The following is an 18,493-nucleotide window of genomic DNA, read 5'->3' as shown; positions in this document are numbered from 1 at the left end:
TACAAAGAACTTCGGGTGATTTTGTTTGCTCGTGAACACTACTACCTCCATATACTGAGTTTGCATCCACACATGACTCATAAATTACAACTCACGCATAGATTTTTTTGAGTTAATTTCCCACGATTATACACTGAGGTTAATGGAGACGGTGATTATGAGATAGGTGATAATGGGGAAATAAAGAAAGTGGGGGGACACGGAAGAAGTCAGAGAAAATTCATATACACACGGCGTTTGTCCACAACAAAGTTTACTTGGCATGTGCTAGGATCGAACCAATGCACCCATGCAGCAGAGGCAAGAAGCTTTACTACTAATTCATTGGGATCCCAATTCACAGATCATGAAAACTCATTATGAAGTTCGTGTTTCGTAGATGGGAATGAAAGTTCCGAAAGTTCTACACTCGTAGATCAACGGAGTGTAGTTGACATTCTCTTCCCATAGATATATAAAATGGAATAGCCAAGAAAACATTTACATATACAGGAAATTGTAAGTATAATCCACATGTGTTCAATGAGTTAGAATATTCAGTCACCAGCACAGATGAACTTTTAAAAAATACACCTCAACAAGTGCAAGATAGGTAACAAGACTAGACGATCCTCGAACGACCAGAGACAGCCCTTCGAGTTACAACGAAAATAACTGAAGAGAGAGAAATTAACAAAGTTCATCTTCTGTTCAGATTCTTTCATCACGTTTATTGATGGCATCAGATGGGGCTGTATGGACCTCAAAGGTAAATTACGAATTAAAACATTTCATTTTCCAGGCGTCACCAACTGGATACATTTTGAAATCAACGAACGAAAATCTAATTTGAGAACACATTTCATCAATGTGCTAATTAAATTAAAAGGTGTCTGTGTTTACAACAGCACTTCAGAAAAGATATATATATATGTACAGTATAAGAATTTGGCCAAAGTCTAAAAGCCAAATTTGATAGCCGAAAGCCTGTAAGGAAAATAACTCAAATGTCTATTATGGAAGTCAAGGTCACCCATCATGCTAAGTTTATCTAATATATCATAATCATAGATGTATATCTAATACATCTAATATATATAAAGAAGCTCAGAGTGAACATAGGGCTCATAGGAAAAAAAATTAAGAATAAATGCAAATCGTCAGTTAAAATCAAAGATGGTACTGGATGGAGCTCGTCTCAAGTAAAATTCAGTATTTGATAGGATGAAGTACAATTTATTACGATTTTAAAATACTTACGTCTGTGCTTCAAAAATTAACGTGACACAGTAAACTATAAGTACCATAAAGACTATTTGTCTTTCACTTTCAATTAAAAAAAAAAGTTGTAATTTTTAATGTGATATCTTATGACCCTTAATACCCAATTGTGTTCCTCTGAATGGAGGCACTAGAGCAGGTTCCTGGTTGTAAATCAACGAAAAATTACCAACATCAGCCTTTGGGTTTGTAGGCAAGTCCAATACAACTGAAATGAGAATTTAATTTACATTTTTTGTTTCTTAAATATATTCTTTACATTGTTTATTGTAGCTCCATTAAACAAAACCAAATAACGAAATAAATTTAATTAAAAAAATCTTTATCAGTCATAATTTATAAGACATTCTACTCTTCTTTTCGGATAAAACTTTTGTGAATAATACTACTTTCCTTATTTTATTTTCTGTCGCTTTGATATATATTTGATCTCTTCTGAATATTTTATTTTTGTTAACGTTCTATGAATATCTCTTTCCTAAATAGATATTCGTATCACAAATAATAAGTGTGTGTGTTACCAACAACAAAAAATAAAATAAAATAAAAAACAAAAAATGAAAATGATAAACACTGCCATCAAATTATTAACCAAGATTCTTACAACTTTTTGCAACGTGGGTCTGCAATGAATATTGTTCCTCCTTCTTTTTTTTCTTTTTTTTTTTTTCATTTGGATACCTATAACGTAAACGAACTAACTTGCCATTAGGTAACTGGATCCAGTTTTTACTTTGTATTTCCCCCGACTGACTTTCCAGCTAACATTTTGAAAGTGTTCCTACTTTCTTCCATTTCGACTACATGCTCTGCTCACCTGAACCTCCTAGAGTATCGACTCTAACATTGTTAGGCAAGCGATATAAATCATACAGTTTCTCGGTTTGAAGTTTCCATCATTTACCATTACCATCCAAATATTCGCCACAGATTTTATTTTCAAATACTTTAAGTCTGTCCTCTTCTCTCAATAAGTAATCATGTTTCGCAACCATATAGAACAACATGTATAATACTGTATATATATATTAAGATTCAGATTTCTCGACAAAAGGGTGCGGTGGCTCAGTGGTAGAGCGTTAACCTCCGGTGCTTGGGGTCCCTGGTTCGATCCCAGCTCACGCCGTGTGGATTTTGTGATGGGCAAACACTGTGCTCGTGGGTTTTCTCGGGGTTCTCCCATTTTCTTCATTCCACCACTCCATTCATTTCTCATCATCACCGTCCCCTTTAGCCTAACCGGCATAACAGAGGGACGTAAAACTCAAAGATTCCATTTCATTTCAAATTTCTCGACAGATTACGCAAAGACCAGTATTTTGGACTTAATAATAACACGAATTCCTCGCTTTCAATCGACATTCAATTTGTCGAATATGGTTTTAGTCTTAATGTTGATCCTAGATATTTGAAAGTATGTGCTTCGTCGAAAATACTATTTAATATTTTAACGTACTCATAATTTCATGCATTATGGCCACGGAGAATTTACAGGTATTTAATTTTCTCTGAATTTACTTGTAAACCCAAGATCCTGCAGACATTTCATAAAACTTCTGCTTTTTTTTTTTTTTTTTTTTTTTTGTCACTACTAGATTCATTATCCTCATCAGCATATGCCATAATCTGGAGCGTCATTCGGCTCTAAGCCCTGAATGCTATCTTTGAGTTTCCTTGTAGCGTGCTATAGAATAAAATTGAATAACATTGGCGACAATGTATCTCCTATCAGCTTTCTCCACGAAAGCTCGTGGACATGGACAAGCATTTCACTACTCGAATTAGGGATTCATTTAAACACATCTTTATTAATCTAACTAACTTTATCGGTAGATCAAATTTGGTAAGAATGTTATGCAATGTTTTCCTCCTAACCGAGTCTTAAGTCTTTCTGAAATCAAAAAATAATTAATGAATAGGAATATTATATTCCCATTCCTTTCCGAGTATTTAACGAATGGTAAATATCTGGTCGGTTCAGCGATTTGATTTGATCTATTTCTTCTAAATCCTCACTGATAATTTCTAATAATTTCATCTGCGTATGAAGTCAATCTTACTAACAGAATGTTTGAGACGATTTTATAGGATATTCACAAAAGAAAGATGCCTCGATAATTATTGCAATTAGTTTTCACACCTTTCTTGTAAATTGCAACAATGATTGACTCTTTCCATTCTTGAAGCAGTTCCTTCGGGGATGAGAATGAATTTGAATGTCTCATTCTAATTATTCCCCTCCAGCTAAAATTAATTTATCAGTAACTTCGTCTACACCCGGAAGCTTGCGTTCTTTAATTTCATAATACTAATTTCTATTTATGTTCGGTTAGGTTCTGAAGTATACGGTTCTGCTGTATGCATTTCACTTTCTCAATGTATATTATTTTTTGTTAGCGTATTAAGTAGTTATTAAAGAAACCATCTATTCAAAACACTACCAGTATCCGTGAGAATTGTGCCGTTAATTTTCTTTAACTTTTGTTACAATGGTGTAGTATCGTCTTTGACCGCTTATTTACGTTCTATAACAGGTATTTAAGCCGTTTTTTTATTAGTCAACTCACGGATGGACCAAAGAACACTCAAGATGCATTTTGGATGGTCAACTTGGCGGCTCCAGGTGGGGGCGGAGGCGCGTGGCTTTTTTCTTATTTCTTAAGGTAAATTTCAAAACTTTTTCACGCCTTTAGTTTTTAAGACATTAGATTGAAACTTTGCATACTGATTGCATGTACTTTTGAGTATTTCTTAAAAAAAATTGAGATTCCTACATTTGTAAGGGCTTGTTATACTGAAGAAAATGACGCTTATACCATAACTCTAGGCCAAATAGTAATGATTCAGTAAATTTTTATAATATATATTATAGGGCCTAAATTTAGACTTTCAACAATTTTTTCCGCCCTTTGTTTTCAAGATAAATGATTGAAATTTTGCACACGTATTATGTACATAACAGTGTATTTTTTAAAATCAGATCCTACGTCAACCCAGGCCCGGGCCAGAGGGGCAAAGTATTTTGACGGGAATTTTTTAAAAAATCCGAGTTTTTCCCGAACTTCCGCTCCAGGTATAAGATACAGACATGTAAGTGGTACCGTTGGAAAGGACTCTAGGTCAAATAGTAATGACGCAGTACACTTTTGAATTATATATATATATATATATATATATATATATATATATATATATATATATATATATATATATATATACGTATATCAAAAAGTGGGTCACCTTCAGATTTTCAAAATTTTCTCCCGACCTCAGTTTTCAAGATACAAGATTGAAATTTGCGCACGTATTATGTACATAATAACGTATTCTTTTTAAAAAAATTCAGATTCCTAAGTGAACTCAAACCCGGGCCAGAGGGCGCAAAATTTCGGAATTTCTTTCGAAAAGTCTCCCGGTTTTTTCGATTTTCTCGTTTCTGGTATATAATACGGACGAGCGAGTGGTAACGTTGGAAAGTATGCTCTATCAAAAAAAAAAAAAAAAAGGGTGTGAACCATGATCCTACGCTAAATGGTAAGGAAACAGTAGCTGTTTGAGTGGAAGTCTACAATTTACCTCAAAAAGTGGAAATCCTAAATGGGATAAAATATATTTACCATTATCTTCAAGTTCAACAATTTTAGCTCTGAAAAAATCATGTTTCTTTGTTGTAAAAGTTTTTAAAGTTTCCCGTTTACTGTCAATGAAATTTTGCGCAATTCTATCGTTCAGATTTCGTAACCTTGCAATTTTGCCTGTTTTCTTTTCTCTGCTAGTTTAGTGCATTCCTGATTGAACCATGGTTTGTTCGTATGTATTTCCGCGTTCTCCCATTTTTTCTGAAATTTTAATGCTATCCCCAATTTTAACTCAAGGATTCTCAACGCTAATGTATTTCAAATCTTCTGAAACATAGAATCTATTTGACACTTCAATCTGGTATTCTTCCCTCGCCTGACCCTTCCCTAAATCCTTTGAATTAAATCTCTCCATTTTCAGATGTTGAATATTTCCTTTTACCAATGATAATCTCTCTCTCTTACAATCGTTCCTACCAGGTAGTTATCAGTGTTACAGCCAGCTCCTCTAAATGGCTGAACATCAACTATGCTAGATTTTCTCCTTCTATGTACTAAACCGTTATCAACTTTATAATTTGTTTTTCTGTCTGGTGAGGTCCAAGTATATTTACGGATGTCCGATTGAGGAATTTTGTATTCTCTATGGTAAGGTTTTCGGATCGCGAGTCAAATGTCGTTATCATTACTTTCCTTAGGCAGGCTTTCGATCCATATAATCAGTTCGAAAATGTCGTCTCTTCCTACCCTCGCATTAATTTCCCTAACAGAATTTTCATATGTTATCGCGAGAATTAGTGAAATATGTGTTTTACTTCTTCATAAAAACTGCCCTTTATATCGTCATCCATATCTTCTGTTGAGGCAATGGTACCACACCACTTACCTTGAAGAGTAATAAAAGAAAGCGTTAGCAAATTCAACACGTTTAATTGGTGATATTCACTTGTGAACGAAAATCCCTGAATCTAGTTGATGATTTTAATTTCCTTTCCTATAAGAAACGTTAAATTTACTAAAATCCCTAAACTTAGGTGGTGATTTTTATTTCCTTCTCCATAAAAAGACGTAATATTTTCAGTCTCCACTGCTCCCTTTTCTTCCCATCTAACTTTCTGAACTTCTATCAGATCCATCCTATATCTATCTAATTCATTGGTTAGGGATTTTAATGCGTCTGCACTATAAAGACTTCTTATGTTCTATGTTCCAAATCTCATGTGCATTTTACTCTGCTCAGGTCATGTCAAGTTATCAGTTCTGGTCCGAGGTTTCTGTATATGTTTCTGAACGAGTGTCTTTCTTCAGAATGACGTTGTTAGACCAAATCCTCAGCTGGATGACTACACCTTGTCTTCTGTCGGCAACTGTTTATTCAATATGTTCTCAGCTTACTCTATATCTAGAGACCTTTTCCTCAATCCGCAACCTGAAGACGCGCCATGCCGTGATAACGGAAATCTACGACATATTAAATAAATTCGAGACACCAAGACATTTGATTTAAAAAAAAATGGATTGTCTTACTGAAAAGACATGAATGAAAAAATTTCCAAAATTCATTGTGGAAACACTTCTGAAGAAACTTACAGTTATGGGTCAAATACTAACCAGAAAAATACATTTAAAAAAAGGTAGGCTTTGAAATTTTCAAGTTTGTCTTCAGTTTCTTTATAATGAATTATTCATTTTAAGAGTACGCATAACCTTCAGTTCCACTTGACTTTGTCAATGGGACAAGGTCACTACCATTTTTAGTAACTATCAGCTAGAGTCGTATTGCTTAATTATTTATATCAGAAAAGAAAACTTGCAGAACTTTGTAACAGTACATTGAGCAACACCAATCCTATACTTTGATGTAGTATTTATGGACATAATTTGACCATATTTATGTAACTAGTAAAAAGTAACAACTTAGTGAATCCAAATGCTCTTTAATTACACTAAAGTGTTTCAGCAATTCCTGTTTTTTTTTTTTTTTTTTTTTTTTCATTAGTGGTTCTAGAAAACATTGAGGAAAAACTTTCTTATGAGTTTTCTGGAGTTACTGAAGAAGGTAACAGATATTACTGAAACAGTGTATAAAAACACCATCGCGTTTCATTCTCTACGTTTGCATAGTACACTGCGTCGCGGTGACATTGAATCACGTCTTTATAACTCCTGTTATGGGATATGCTTCAGCAACTACTCGACGCTACTATCAGCAAAATGGATGGGGCATCGAACCTGTGATTGCAGATAAGGTGTTCTATGAGCGGATATCCGCATAGGGAAAATAGATGATCACAATACATCAGAAATCAACACTAAGCAGTTTTTACAACTAAAGAATTGATCAAAATGTGTTTCTACTTAGTCTTGCTTCATTGTGTTTGATATTCAACTATATGAAAACGTGAAAGATATCATGACGACACATGTACATCACGAGTATATAGTGCATTTACTTTCCAGGTTTGACATTTGTTATCATTTACTTCAAACATGAAGATCATAATATAAAGACAAACATAATACGACTCCTGATTCATCTGCATCTGCATCTTAGTCCCGCAGTATATTTGAATCATTTATTTATACCATTTAATCCGTCGCATTTGATCATATATCAATCTACATTCAATTATTATTTATATCTCAACATATTATTCGTTATTTATTTATCAAAAATTCATTACATATTCCATCAAGAACCAAGAAATAGATTGTAATGAATGGGCAGGATTATCTTCTAAGATCTGCGCAATGTAATTATAATTGCATAATGAATTTCTTTTTAGTAACATACAGTTGCGATGGTGTTACATTACGTATAGTTACAGTAGATTAAATTGGAATCTACAGTAAATAACAGTAGATCTAGCACGACATATGCATATTTATGATTCTCTCAACAAGAAACTAATCAATCGATTCGTCAGTTGTGTATATTGGTTTGATCACTTGGGCTACCGCTAACCTTTACAACATCTGTACATTAATAATACTTATTATTATTATTATTATTATTATTATTATTATTATTATTATTATTATTATTATTATTATTATTATTATTATTATTATTATTATTATTATTATTATTATTATTATTATTATTATTATAGTTTAGTCTCCACGTTATTATACAGTCTTCAAAATAACAGAAAAACTTAGAGTGTACTTTCCTTTTATCAAGTAGATAAATATGATTTGCTCTTTAGAAAGACTTATTTTATCTTATTAGTTATTACGAAAAAGGATCACACATTTCTACCTTCATGTGCTGCGTGAAGTGTCCTTATATTTTCCTTTGGATAGGTGGTAACTCTACCCATCAGAGTAAATGAAAGTTGTGCAAACAAACAAACAACATCAACAAAAAAAAAAAAAAAAAAACGCTGAAATAGATGATTAGCCAACGAAGGCCCCTCAGTTTGTAAGAGTCTTCGCAACGTAATGCAAATAAGCAACAGGTAATTATAACAGGTATGCCCACAGCACACTATCGCAAAATACTGTAAAGCAATATTTGTTTTGCGTTGACGCAAACATCTAGGGAACGGAGCTCACAATGTCCGTGACAATTCCAAGCCACTTCCAAAATGGACTATCATTACTCGTATAACTTCCCTTTACCCTTCGCGCACGCCCAAGAAACCGATTACTCTGTAGGAAACTGGTGCTCCTGGCAGCCTGTTCCTAAGCTGCGGTAGAAGGTGGAGCGAAGAATACGCTAACTACACTATTCTTGATGAAAGAGAAGGTAGGTTTCTGCTGTGTTGCCAAGTCGAAGATCTCTTAAGAAGCAGGACAAACTCCATGCAAAGAATCTAGAGGATATTTCTAAATTCATAAGATTCTCACAAACCTTGTATCATTGAAAGAAAATACTAAAGTTAGAAAGAAGATAGTTTTTATTATAATACATTTACATGTATTTCGTAATATTCTAGGGCTACCGCCGGTATCCCCGGTAGCTCACAAAATACGCTACTACTATTCGTGCACAATTAAAAAAGTTTAAATTAATATCGTGGAAATCAATATTGATATCGATCACTCATTTCCAATTAAAGTGAATATTGTCCACTTCATAACACTAATTTCCATATTACAATGCAATTCAATATAGTTCAAACAATAATAAAGATATCATTCAATAGAAGAACAAAAACGGCAATAAATTTCATGTTATTTGCACCAGTACTTAACATTTGACAAACATTTAACTCAGCCGATATTTTGATAGCATCAACCAGTCAGGGGAAAAATGACTGTAACGAATCCATACAGGTTCGTTACAACAGTGTAATGAAATTAAAGTGCATTTGGACTCAGTCTAACTATTTTCGACAAAATAAAGAGAAATTGAATTCCAAAAATAATAATAATAATAATAATAATAATAATAATAATAATAATAATAATAATAATAATAATAATAATAATAATAATAATAATAATAATAATTTAGTGTATTTGTAATGCTACTAACAGCGATCAGTCAAGTATAGCACTGTGTCAGACTAAGAATTAGTAGAAGTTCGTGACTTCCATTCTTAAAATATTCCAGACGAGTCAGATATACAGAATTCGATGTTTGCTACTATAGCACTTGAATTAACATTATGCTCTTAAAGCATTTGAAAATATGAATTAACATTATGATATTAAAGCATTTGAAAATACGAATTAAGATTATACTATTAAAACATTTGAAAATATGAATTAACGTTATACTATTAAAGCATTTGAAACTATGAATTAACATTTGGCTGTTAAATCATTTGAAAATATAAATTAACATTTTGCTGTTAAATCATTTGAAAATGTGAATTAACATTATGCTGTCAAAGCATTTGAAAATGTGAATTAACATTATGCTGTCAAAGCATTTGAAAATATGAATTAAGATTATGCTGTTAAAGCATTTAAAAATATGAATACAGATTATGCTATTAAAGCATTTGAAAATATGAATAAAGATTATGCTATTAAAGCATTTGAAAATATGAATAAAGATTATGCTATTAAAGCATTTGAAAATATGAATTAAGATTATGCTATTAAAGCATTTGAAAATATGAATTAAGATTATGCTATTAAAGCATTTGAAAATATGAATTAAGATTATGCTATTAAAGCATTTGAAAATATGAATTAAGATTATGCTATTAAAGTATTTGAAAATATGGATTAAGATTATGCTATTAAAACATTTAAAAATATGAATTAAGGTTATGCTATTAAAGCATTTAAAAATATGAATTAAGGTTATGCTATTGAAGCATTTGAAAATATGAATTAAGGTTATGCTATTAAAGCATTTGAAAATACGAATTAACATTTGGCTGTTAAAGCATTTGAAAATATGAATTAACATTTGGCTGTTAAAGCATTTGAAAATATGAATTAACGTTATACTATTAAAGCATTTGAAAATATGAATTAACATTTGGCTGTTAAATCATTTGAAAATATAAATTAACATTTGGCTGTTAAAACATTTGAAAATGTGAATTAACATTATGCTGTCAAAGCATTTGAAAATATGAATTAACATTATGCTGTTAAAGCATTTGAAAATATGAATTAAGATTATGCTATTAAAGCATTTGAAAATATGAATTAAGATTATGCTATTAAAGCATTTGAAAATATGAATTAAGATTATGCTATTAAAGCATTTGAAAATATGAATTAAGATTATGCTATTAAAGCATTTGAAAATATGAATTAAGATTATGCTATTAAAGCATTTGAAAATATGAATTAAGATTATGCTATTAAAGCATTTGAAAATATGAATTAAGATTATGCTATTAAAGCATTTGAAAATATGAATTAAGATTATGCTATTAAAGTATTTGAAAATATGAATTAAGATTATGCTATTAAAGCATTTAAAAATATGAATTAAGGTTATGCTATTAAAGCATTTGAAAATACGAATTAAGGTTATGCTATTGAAGCATTTGAAAATACGAATTAAGGTTATGCTATTGAAGCATTTGAAAATATGAATTAAGATTATGCTATTAAAGCATTTGAAAATACGTATTTATATTATGCAATTTAAGCGTTTGAAAATACAGTTACTTTATATTAACATGAATTCCTTTATACGTATAACATTCTTTCATATCAGAACTTCCTTAACACTCAACCTAAAAGAAACCTATTACAGTTGTTAACGCATCTTAGTATTTGTTTTGTTCTAAACAGTGAAATATTTTGAACTGGATACATGTTAAACCATTTGTTATTTCAAAGTTATTTTATTAGTATTTAGTCATTTAATAAACGTCTACTTTTTGTATTTATCACGATTTAAAATGATTGCTTATTGTTCATAAGTAAAAATGGCAGTTTAAAAACATAAATATGTAATGAATTTCTTTTGTATCTACTCAATAATAATAATAATAATAATAATAATAATAATAATAATAATAATAATAATAATAATAATAATAATAATAATAATAATAATAATAATAATAATAAATATTCATTAGAATATCACGAACTCCTTAAAGCAGAAACAAAAACACAGCACATTGTATGGAATATGATATAAAACACACACATGATAAAAGGAAAGATGGAGAGAATTAACACCACATATGTTTAAAAAAATAAGTCATATCAATAGAATAAGTTTCTTCTTGTGTTGTTAAGACATTAAGACTGATTGAAAACAAAAATACAAACAAAAAATTAGATTAAAGCAGTCTCTTAAAATTACATTTCGCAGATTAATATTAGATTTATTACTCTAGAGTTCAGTCAAATCTCTTAAAAATTATACGAAGTTATTTGTTTAAGTTATTTGTCTAAATTTACCTATTAGAAAATTAATTCTTCTTAAAATTTCAAATTTCCATTTCACAGGAACTTAAACTGTATACTTTTAATATATGATTTAGCATTTCGAAGCCCAATGTTATGTAAACAGTATTCACTTCAATACATATTACCCAGTTATTTTCGGTAGAATCTGTATTGAAAGTTTTCTTTCTACTAGCTAGGCTCTTTAATCCTCAGTATTTGTTCTTATGTTCATATGTATTAGAACTATAACTTATTTTCATTTTAAAACACAAGAATCTAATATAACAATTTTGCACAGAATAAATCCTGTTGAGTACCATCTTGAGTTCAAGCCACTGTTGGAAAATAATAGCTATTATTCTTCGTACTCCTTGTATAATAGGGTTTATATGTTGAGAACATTTTAATTGTCTTTGGAACCTGATTCCTAGATAGTAAATAATATCTTTTCACATGGTTAATCCTGATCCTAAATAATCTCTCTTTTCACACGATTAATCTCATATTACTAACAAATATTGTGTTTTGTTTGTGTACGTCCAAAATTTGGTTTTCTTAGTTTTGATTTTTAGTATGTTATTTTTACACCATCCAGTTACTAGATTCAAGTCTTGCTGTAGCAAATAATCATACACGTTATTAACTATTGTAAACAATACTGTATCATCAACACACAAAAAGATTTTTGAAATTCCTGATTTTATCTGGATTTTATCATTTATAAACAAAGAAAATAAAAGAGAGTTCTAAAGGTGACTCTTGTAGTACGCGTATTTCTTTTTAAAACAGCCCGCACTAGAATCTATAGGTTCTACTTTAATTTTACATGCTTTTGATAAATACCTTTCGAACCTATAACAAGATATTTGTGATTTATATAATCGAAAGAGTTTGAAATTTCTACGTATATACGTACAAATGTATTACACCGACCTATAGCTTATGATTAAGTGCGTAGTATGTACAAATCTGTAGAATGCATTAAATTAGTGAAAATTGATCTATCTATGTTGTTATTCAAAATAATAGCCTTCCCGCTGGTCTAGTAACTAGTATATGTGCTTTTAGTCATGTGGTCGCGTGTTTGATTCCTTGTAGGAGAATACAATCATCCGCTTTCATTAATCATCCATTTTCTTTAGCCTAAAGGGCACAAACATGGAGCGTTAAACTAAATCATTTAATTTTTCAAACATATGTAATAATAATAAGTAGCCGTGGTAGTAGTAGTAGTAGTAGTTTGAACTAATGCCCAATTTATACAGTAATAGCTTTGACTATATATATGACTGTACTATACTTCCACGGATAGGTAGTATAGAACACGTGACCAACTTTACAAGTTTAACTATAAATAGAACATAAAAATTTAGATTATAGAAAAGTTCTTAATTATTTCGGAAATCAATATTGTTATCACTAGAGATGTTGATGAAAATTTACCTTTTGCAACATCTTCCAGACACTTTCCATATAAAGTTTCTACCACTGGAGATTTTTCTTTCCTAACTGGGTGATCATTTATTTCAATAAGCCATGGAGTAAAGCTTGTAGAAATTATAAAATTTGCTTCATACAACTGAAAACAATTCTTTCTTGTACGACGTATTTGTTCTTGACACGTCAAAAGAGCACCTATGATAGCAGTTATAATTTTCGGGCGAAGTACTTCTTTCCAAACATTCGTCCCTTTTGTTCCTTTAGAAACGATTTTACTGGAAAAAAATAAAGAAATCCTGAGAACTGTGATATAAAGTATTCTAAGTACATCTATATCATCTAAATTAAAATATCCATATCGTTTTTGTCTAATTATCTTACAAGCATTTGTTTGTTATCATATTTATTCGCAAAACTTATAGTAGAATAGATTCGATTCCTCATATAAGTAAGTAAATGAAATCTAAGCAAAATTTATAAAGATATGCAAAGATATTTATAAATTTGCAGCAAATTCTCCTGAGATGATTCCTTGGATCAATATCTGAAAAGCTTATGAGATTGTATTTGATCTATAGTACATGTTAAGAAGTTACAGAGTATAACGAGAGAGCGCTCAACAAAATTTAGAAAGAAACATGTTCATAAATGGAATATACTATGCAAGATCCCAAAAAGTAATGAAGGTGCATTCATTACACTTTCGTGATTTTAATGAGCACATAGGGTGTCTGCTAAAATTCCAAAACGAAATTTCGTTACTTTTTTGTGACCTTTTCTTTGCCAACCATAAAATTTCGTAACATTCTCAAGAGCTAATTTGGGTGCGAATTAGGTCGAATTTTCATACATGCAATAGAAGCATGCTTTGCTTGCGATTTGGTAGCGTCTAAAGCTGACCATAGATATTTTTGCTGGTGAATTTTGACGTTTTATAAAACAAAATTTTCCAGTCCGTATTTACATTTGTATAGATAAAAAAAATCGTGACCCAAAAGCTAAATTTCGTGACTTTTTCTTGATTTTCATGAACGTTTTCTGATTTCGTGACTTTTTCGTGACATTCGTGACTTTCGTGACCGATAGACACCCTGGCACATTATAACTAATATTTAATAAAAGTTCATTTGCAAGATTTTATGCATCTGTCCACATCGTCATTGCCATGAATGAGTTGGCATATTACTGGTATTTCCTATAGCAGCTTACACTCACCTGTGATATGGGTAAGTGAATCACTCAGATCAAGTACTGAATTAGAATAAATGATCTGCTAAGATCACACCACAAGTAGAAATCCAACAAAGAATGAGGATTGATAAGACCCATTTTGCCGAATTCCCCGATTTTTAAGAAAATTGGTTTACCAAAATTCCATTATATACTTACCCTGTCCGTGTATCCGTCTGTCCATCCGAGAGAAAAAAAAATATCAAGAACTACTTGATGGATCATCTCCAATTTTGGTCAGGATGAAGAGAACGAAAAACTAGGAATCGCGTTCATTGATAGATATAGTATTCAAGCCAAAAATGATAGAAATCAACCATTTCCGGTTTTTTGAACCATTAAAGAGCATAAACGGGAATAGGTAGCGAGAAACAGTTTCTTGAAATCGATTAAGCGTTCCAATAATACATTTTATCTCTGTCCTCAATTATCTACTAAAACCAGAAGTGAATGAAATCCATTACAACTTCTGGTTTCAAGAACAAAAACTGTAAGAAATAGCGAAAAGCCGAATTTTCGAATCAATTTAGCGTCCTACGAATAGATACCATCTTCTCTCTTAATATTATATTCAAACCGGAAGTGAAAGATCAACCACGTCTGATTTTAACGTTGATCGTCATAGAATAAAAATGTTAATAGAAGCGGGAAGTTTTTTTTTTCTTTCTTTTTGTAAGTACTCCAAGAGTACATTCTAATTCCAGACTAATTTTTGTGCTAAAATCTGAAGTTGTATAAATTAGTCATGTCTGGATTTAATTTTGATCGCCATAGAGAGAAAAAGCGGTAACAGATAACGAGAGATGGTTTCTTGCAATCTACAGGGTGGCCAAAAAGTAAGTATACAGTCCCGTACTCATTAGCTCACTGTATTTTATATCATTTTTTATTGTTATCAAACAGGCAGACCTAGTTTCTTTATTATTTGTTCTTAACATCTTTTTACTTATAACTTAAGCCCGGAACAGTCGAAGCAAATAAATCCATAAACTAGAATGTTATACTTGATCAATGAAGAGGTGTATACCTACTTTTGGGCCACCCTGTATTAAGAGTCCCAAGAATATATTCTATCTCCACTCTCCAATCTTCCTTCACTAAAACCGGAAGTGGTAGAAATCTAGTACCACTTTTGGTTTCAATATTGAGAAAATATCATGCCATACAAACTAAATATCTTCACGTGATGTACACACGACGTATGATGCTTGCTAAACATTAAATTATTTTATAGTTTGACCCTTAATATATACGAAATAAGGTCGTTTATTCAAAATAAATGTGTCTTTAGGTTCAGATAAATCTGATGCTACTAAAGATAAAGTATTTCTACATATTATAGTATAAATAGTACTTCTTAAACAAGGACCAAGATACGATTACACTTTCACCATTTACAACAGCTGTGTAGGTTTGTTGAATCACTAAGGTTGGAAACTCCATTTGTTGGAATTATTCTTCATATAGAACCTACCTACCAATCGCTCTGCATTGTGTAGCAGATCAATTCAGTCTGTTTGATTTAAATTGGTTGTCAAGTCAATTAGAGTCCATTTACGCATATTTGAAATAACCCAGAACATAACAGAGCTTTTACCTTTCTTCACAAGAGAAATTATAATGAAAGTTTCTAGTGGGCGCTTGTATTTCTACTAGTAAAGATAGTTCATTTTAGAATAATGAGTGCGCTGTCGCAAAAAAAATTCTAGGTGAAGATATTCTAGAGCTGGTCTCCGTTTGTATCATGATACTTGATAATTTTTATACAGTAATTATGTCCCAAAAGACATTATCAATATGCATAAAGATAATCTGTATAACAATACCTATGTAAGTTGATGGTTTTTTTTACCACTATTTTCTTGTATGGTTACGGAACAACTGTCTTTGTGATAGAACTTAGCCTCGTTCGTTTTTTTATAGTTAATGTAAGAATAATTACCTTAGATATGCCATAAATGCAGAATGATTCCATATAGATTGATCCTTTAGATGGCTTTCTTCAGTATCATACATATGATTAACTAAATGTTTGTCAATATCAACAGATTTATGGACATCCTTAAGATCATAATGTTTCGAACAGAATTCAATATAAACTTCACTGTAACATATATAATATTTTACATTTTATTCTCAAATTATGGTAAAATTTAGCGAATATTAATATTTATTACTAATCTCTTAATTATTTTAAACACCAACATGAGCACACCAAAACTAATTTTCGACTTCTCGGTACACATATCCTCGAGTAAAGTGATCCTTATCGTACCACTTGCTTATTTGACCTGTTGTCATTATCTATTTGCTTTCTACAGAACAACAATATGTAAATAGTACAGAGACGTGTTATCATGTATCTATATGTGATGACTTCTTATGAAACACTATAGAAAATTCATTTACTTGAACAGAATAATTCATAAACGCGGTATGACCTTGAAATGCAAATACATACTCTGTATGTGAAGAATTATTAAGCTATGGAAAAGGTTTAATCCATTTACAGATATGGTGAAGATGTATCGGAAAGTAATCGCTACTGCGCGTCTTATGACAAATTACTGCTTTGGATTCATAAAATATATCATAACACAAAACACTATTTTTTGTTATGAAAGCTACTGTACGCTTCTTCTCTGCAGTGAGAATTTAATTATGTTCGTTTTAGGCTCATTATTATCACTATCATATTTTTATACCATTTATAACACTTAATATTTAATTATATCCGATTAGAGGACTTTCTTTTGTAACAATGATAAAAAATAAGCAATTTTGTTAATGAAAAAGCTGATTTTTTTTCAAATTTCAGTGTAAGGAAAAGTAACTTGCTGTAAATTGTCTATATACACCCATTTGCACAAATTATACCGGTAAACTATTCTTGGAAAAGTTCTGATGAATACAAATGTAGAGAAAGGGTAAATAATATAGGGTGTCCAATATTAATAGGGCATATTTCAGTTTTAATTTACGTCAACATAAGGAATCTTTCCCAACTATGTTTGAAAATCAATGCGATGTAGTTTAGTTTGATGGTATTAGTTGTAGGTGTGTAGTGCTTCATGATGTTGTGGATCACTATTAACATTGCAAATGTTCTAAATGCACATTTCGCTTGTCAAGGCTGGATCGTCACAGCACAAGGACATTTCAGACAGAGGAAATTTAAGAATACACTAAAGAGACTCCGTTCCGAAGTGGTTCTTCGTGCAGCTCAGAACTTTTGTGAGACAGGAAGTCTTAACAAAAAGCATTTTCTGGACTACCTACACTGTCTCGTTGTAAAGATATAATTCAACGTGTTGCAAACGTTATGGAAAAAAGTCTCCACAAGTCCACCTGTTGATTGTCTCAAGACTTAAATCTTTTACAAAGCAGTGTTCACAGGATTCAGAGACAAAACTTGCAAACTGTATCCTTATAAGACAGGTAATACAATTTTTCCCGACAGATGGGCTGGTTGGAAAAACTTGTGTGTACCTTCCTGGACAAGAGCAGCGAGAACAAAACATTTATTCAGCACCTTATCACCTACGAAGAGGCTTATTTTTACTTGTCTCGGTATATTAACAAGCAAAATTGTAGGTTTTGGGGGTAGACAAAACCCTCGCAATCTAAACAAAAAAAGCATTGCATAGTGTCAAAGTGACCATCTGGTGTGCCGTAACTCATGCTTGTGTGATCGGTCTGTACTTTCCTGAAAATATACATGGTTTTGTCGAGCTTTACAACCACATGCTCAACAGTTTTTCATTCCTGAGTTACAATACCTTGGTCTGTCACACATGTGGATGCAACAGTACGGCAGCGCTTGTCAGTACGTATGGCCATCAGCCAACAATTCTCAGGATGTCTTATTTCGAGATTCAATAACATCTGTTGGTCATCCATTTCTAACACCAGCAGATTTCTTCGTTTGAGGTTACTTAAAGGATTATACTACATATATATTGAAAAACTCGAACAGCTGATGATTTGAAAGAAAACATCAATACAGACATCACAACTAGTCTAGCTGATATGTTACATCACTTCTTGCTGACAATGAGAAACAGATCCCAAGTTTTCGTAGCAATGGTTTCTATCTCAAAGACATGATATTTAATACTTAATACAGTATGCAAAACTCATGTATCATAGTTATGGATTAAACA

The 18,493-nt window shown here is 31.4% G+C and overlaps 1 protein-coding gene across 3 annotated transcripts in view; it reads right to left on the bottom strand.

The window, feature by feature from the left end:
• Window positions 1–1,182: 1,182 nt before the first annotated feature.
• LOC145692921 (tubulin glycylase 3A-like) overlaps window positions 1,183–18,493 on the bottom strand; it is a 58,441-nt gene continuing 41,130 nt past the window's right edge. For all 3 annotated transcript variants that reach the window (XM_081768480.1, XM_081768481.1, XM_081768482.1), the window contains 3 exons: window positions 16,273–16,434; window positions 13,104–13,375; window positions 1,183–1,468 (listed from right to left, as the gene is read on the bottom strand). In XM_081768480.1, the coding sequence (XP_081624606.1) occupies window positions 1,335–1,468; window positions 13,104–13,375; window positions 16,273–16,434 (568 nt within the window). In that variant the 3' untranslated portion in view covers window positions 1,183–1,334. The remainder of the gene's footprint in view (window positions 1,469–13,103; window positions 13,376–16,272; window positions 16,435–18,493) is intronic.

Source organism: Thermobia domestica, chromosome 8 (genome assembly GCF_964235325.1).
Source record: "Thermobia domestica chromosome 8, izTheDome1.hap1.1, whole genome shotgun sequence".
NCBI classification, from domain to species: domain Eukaryota; kingdom Metazoa; phylum Arthropoda; class Insecta; order Zygentoma; family Lepismatidae; genus Thermobia; species Thermobia domestica.
Note: the sequence above shows the minus strand (reverse complement) of the source record. Positions and strands in the feature narration are given on the sequence as shown.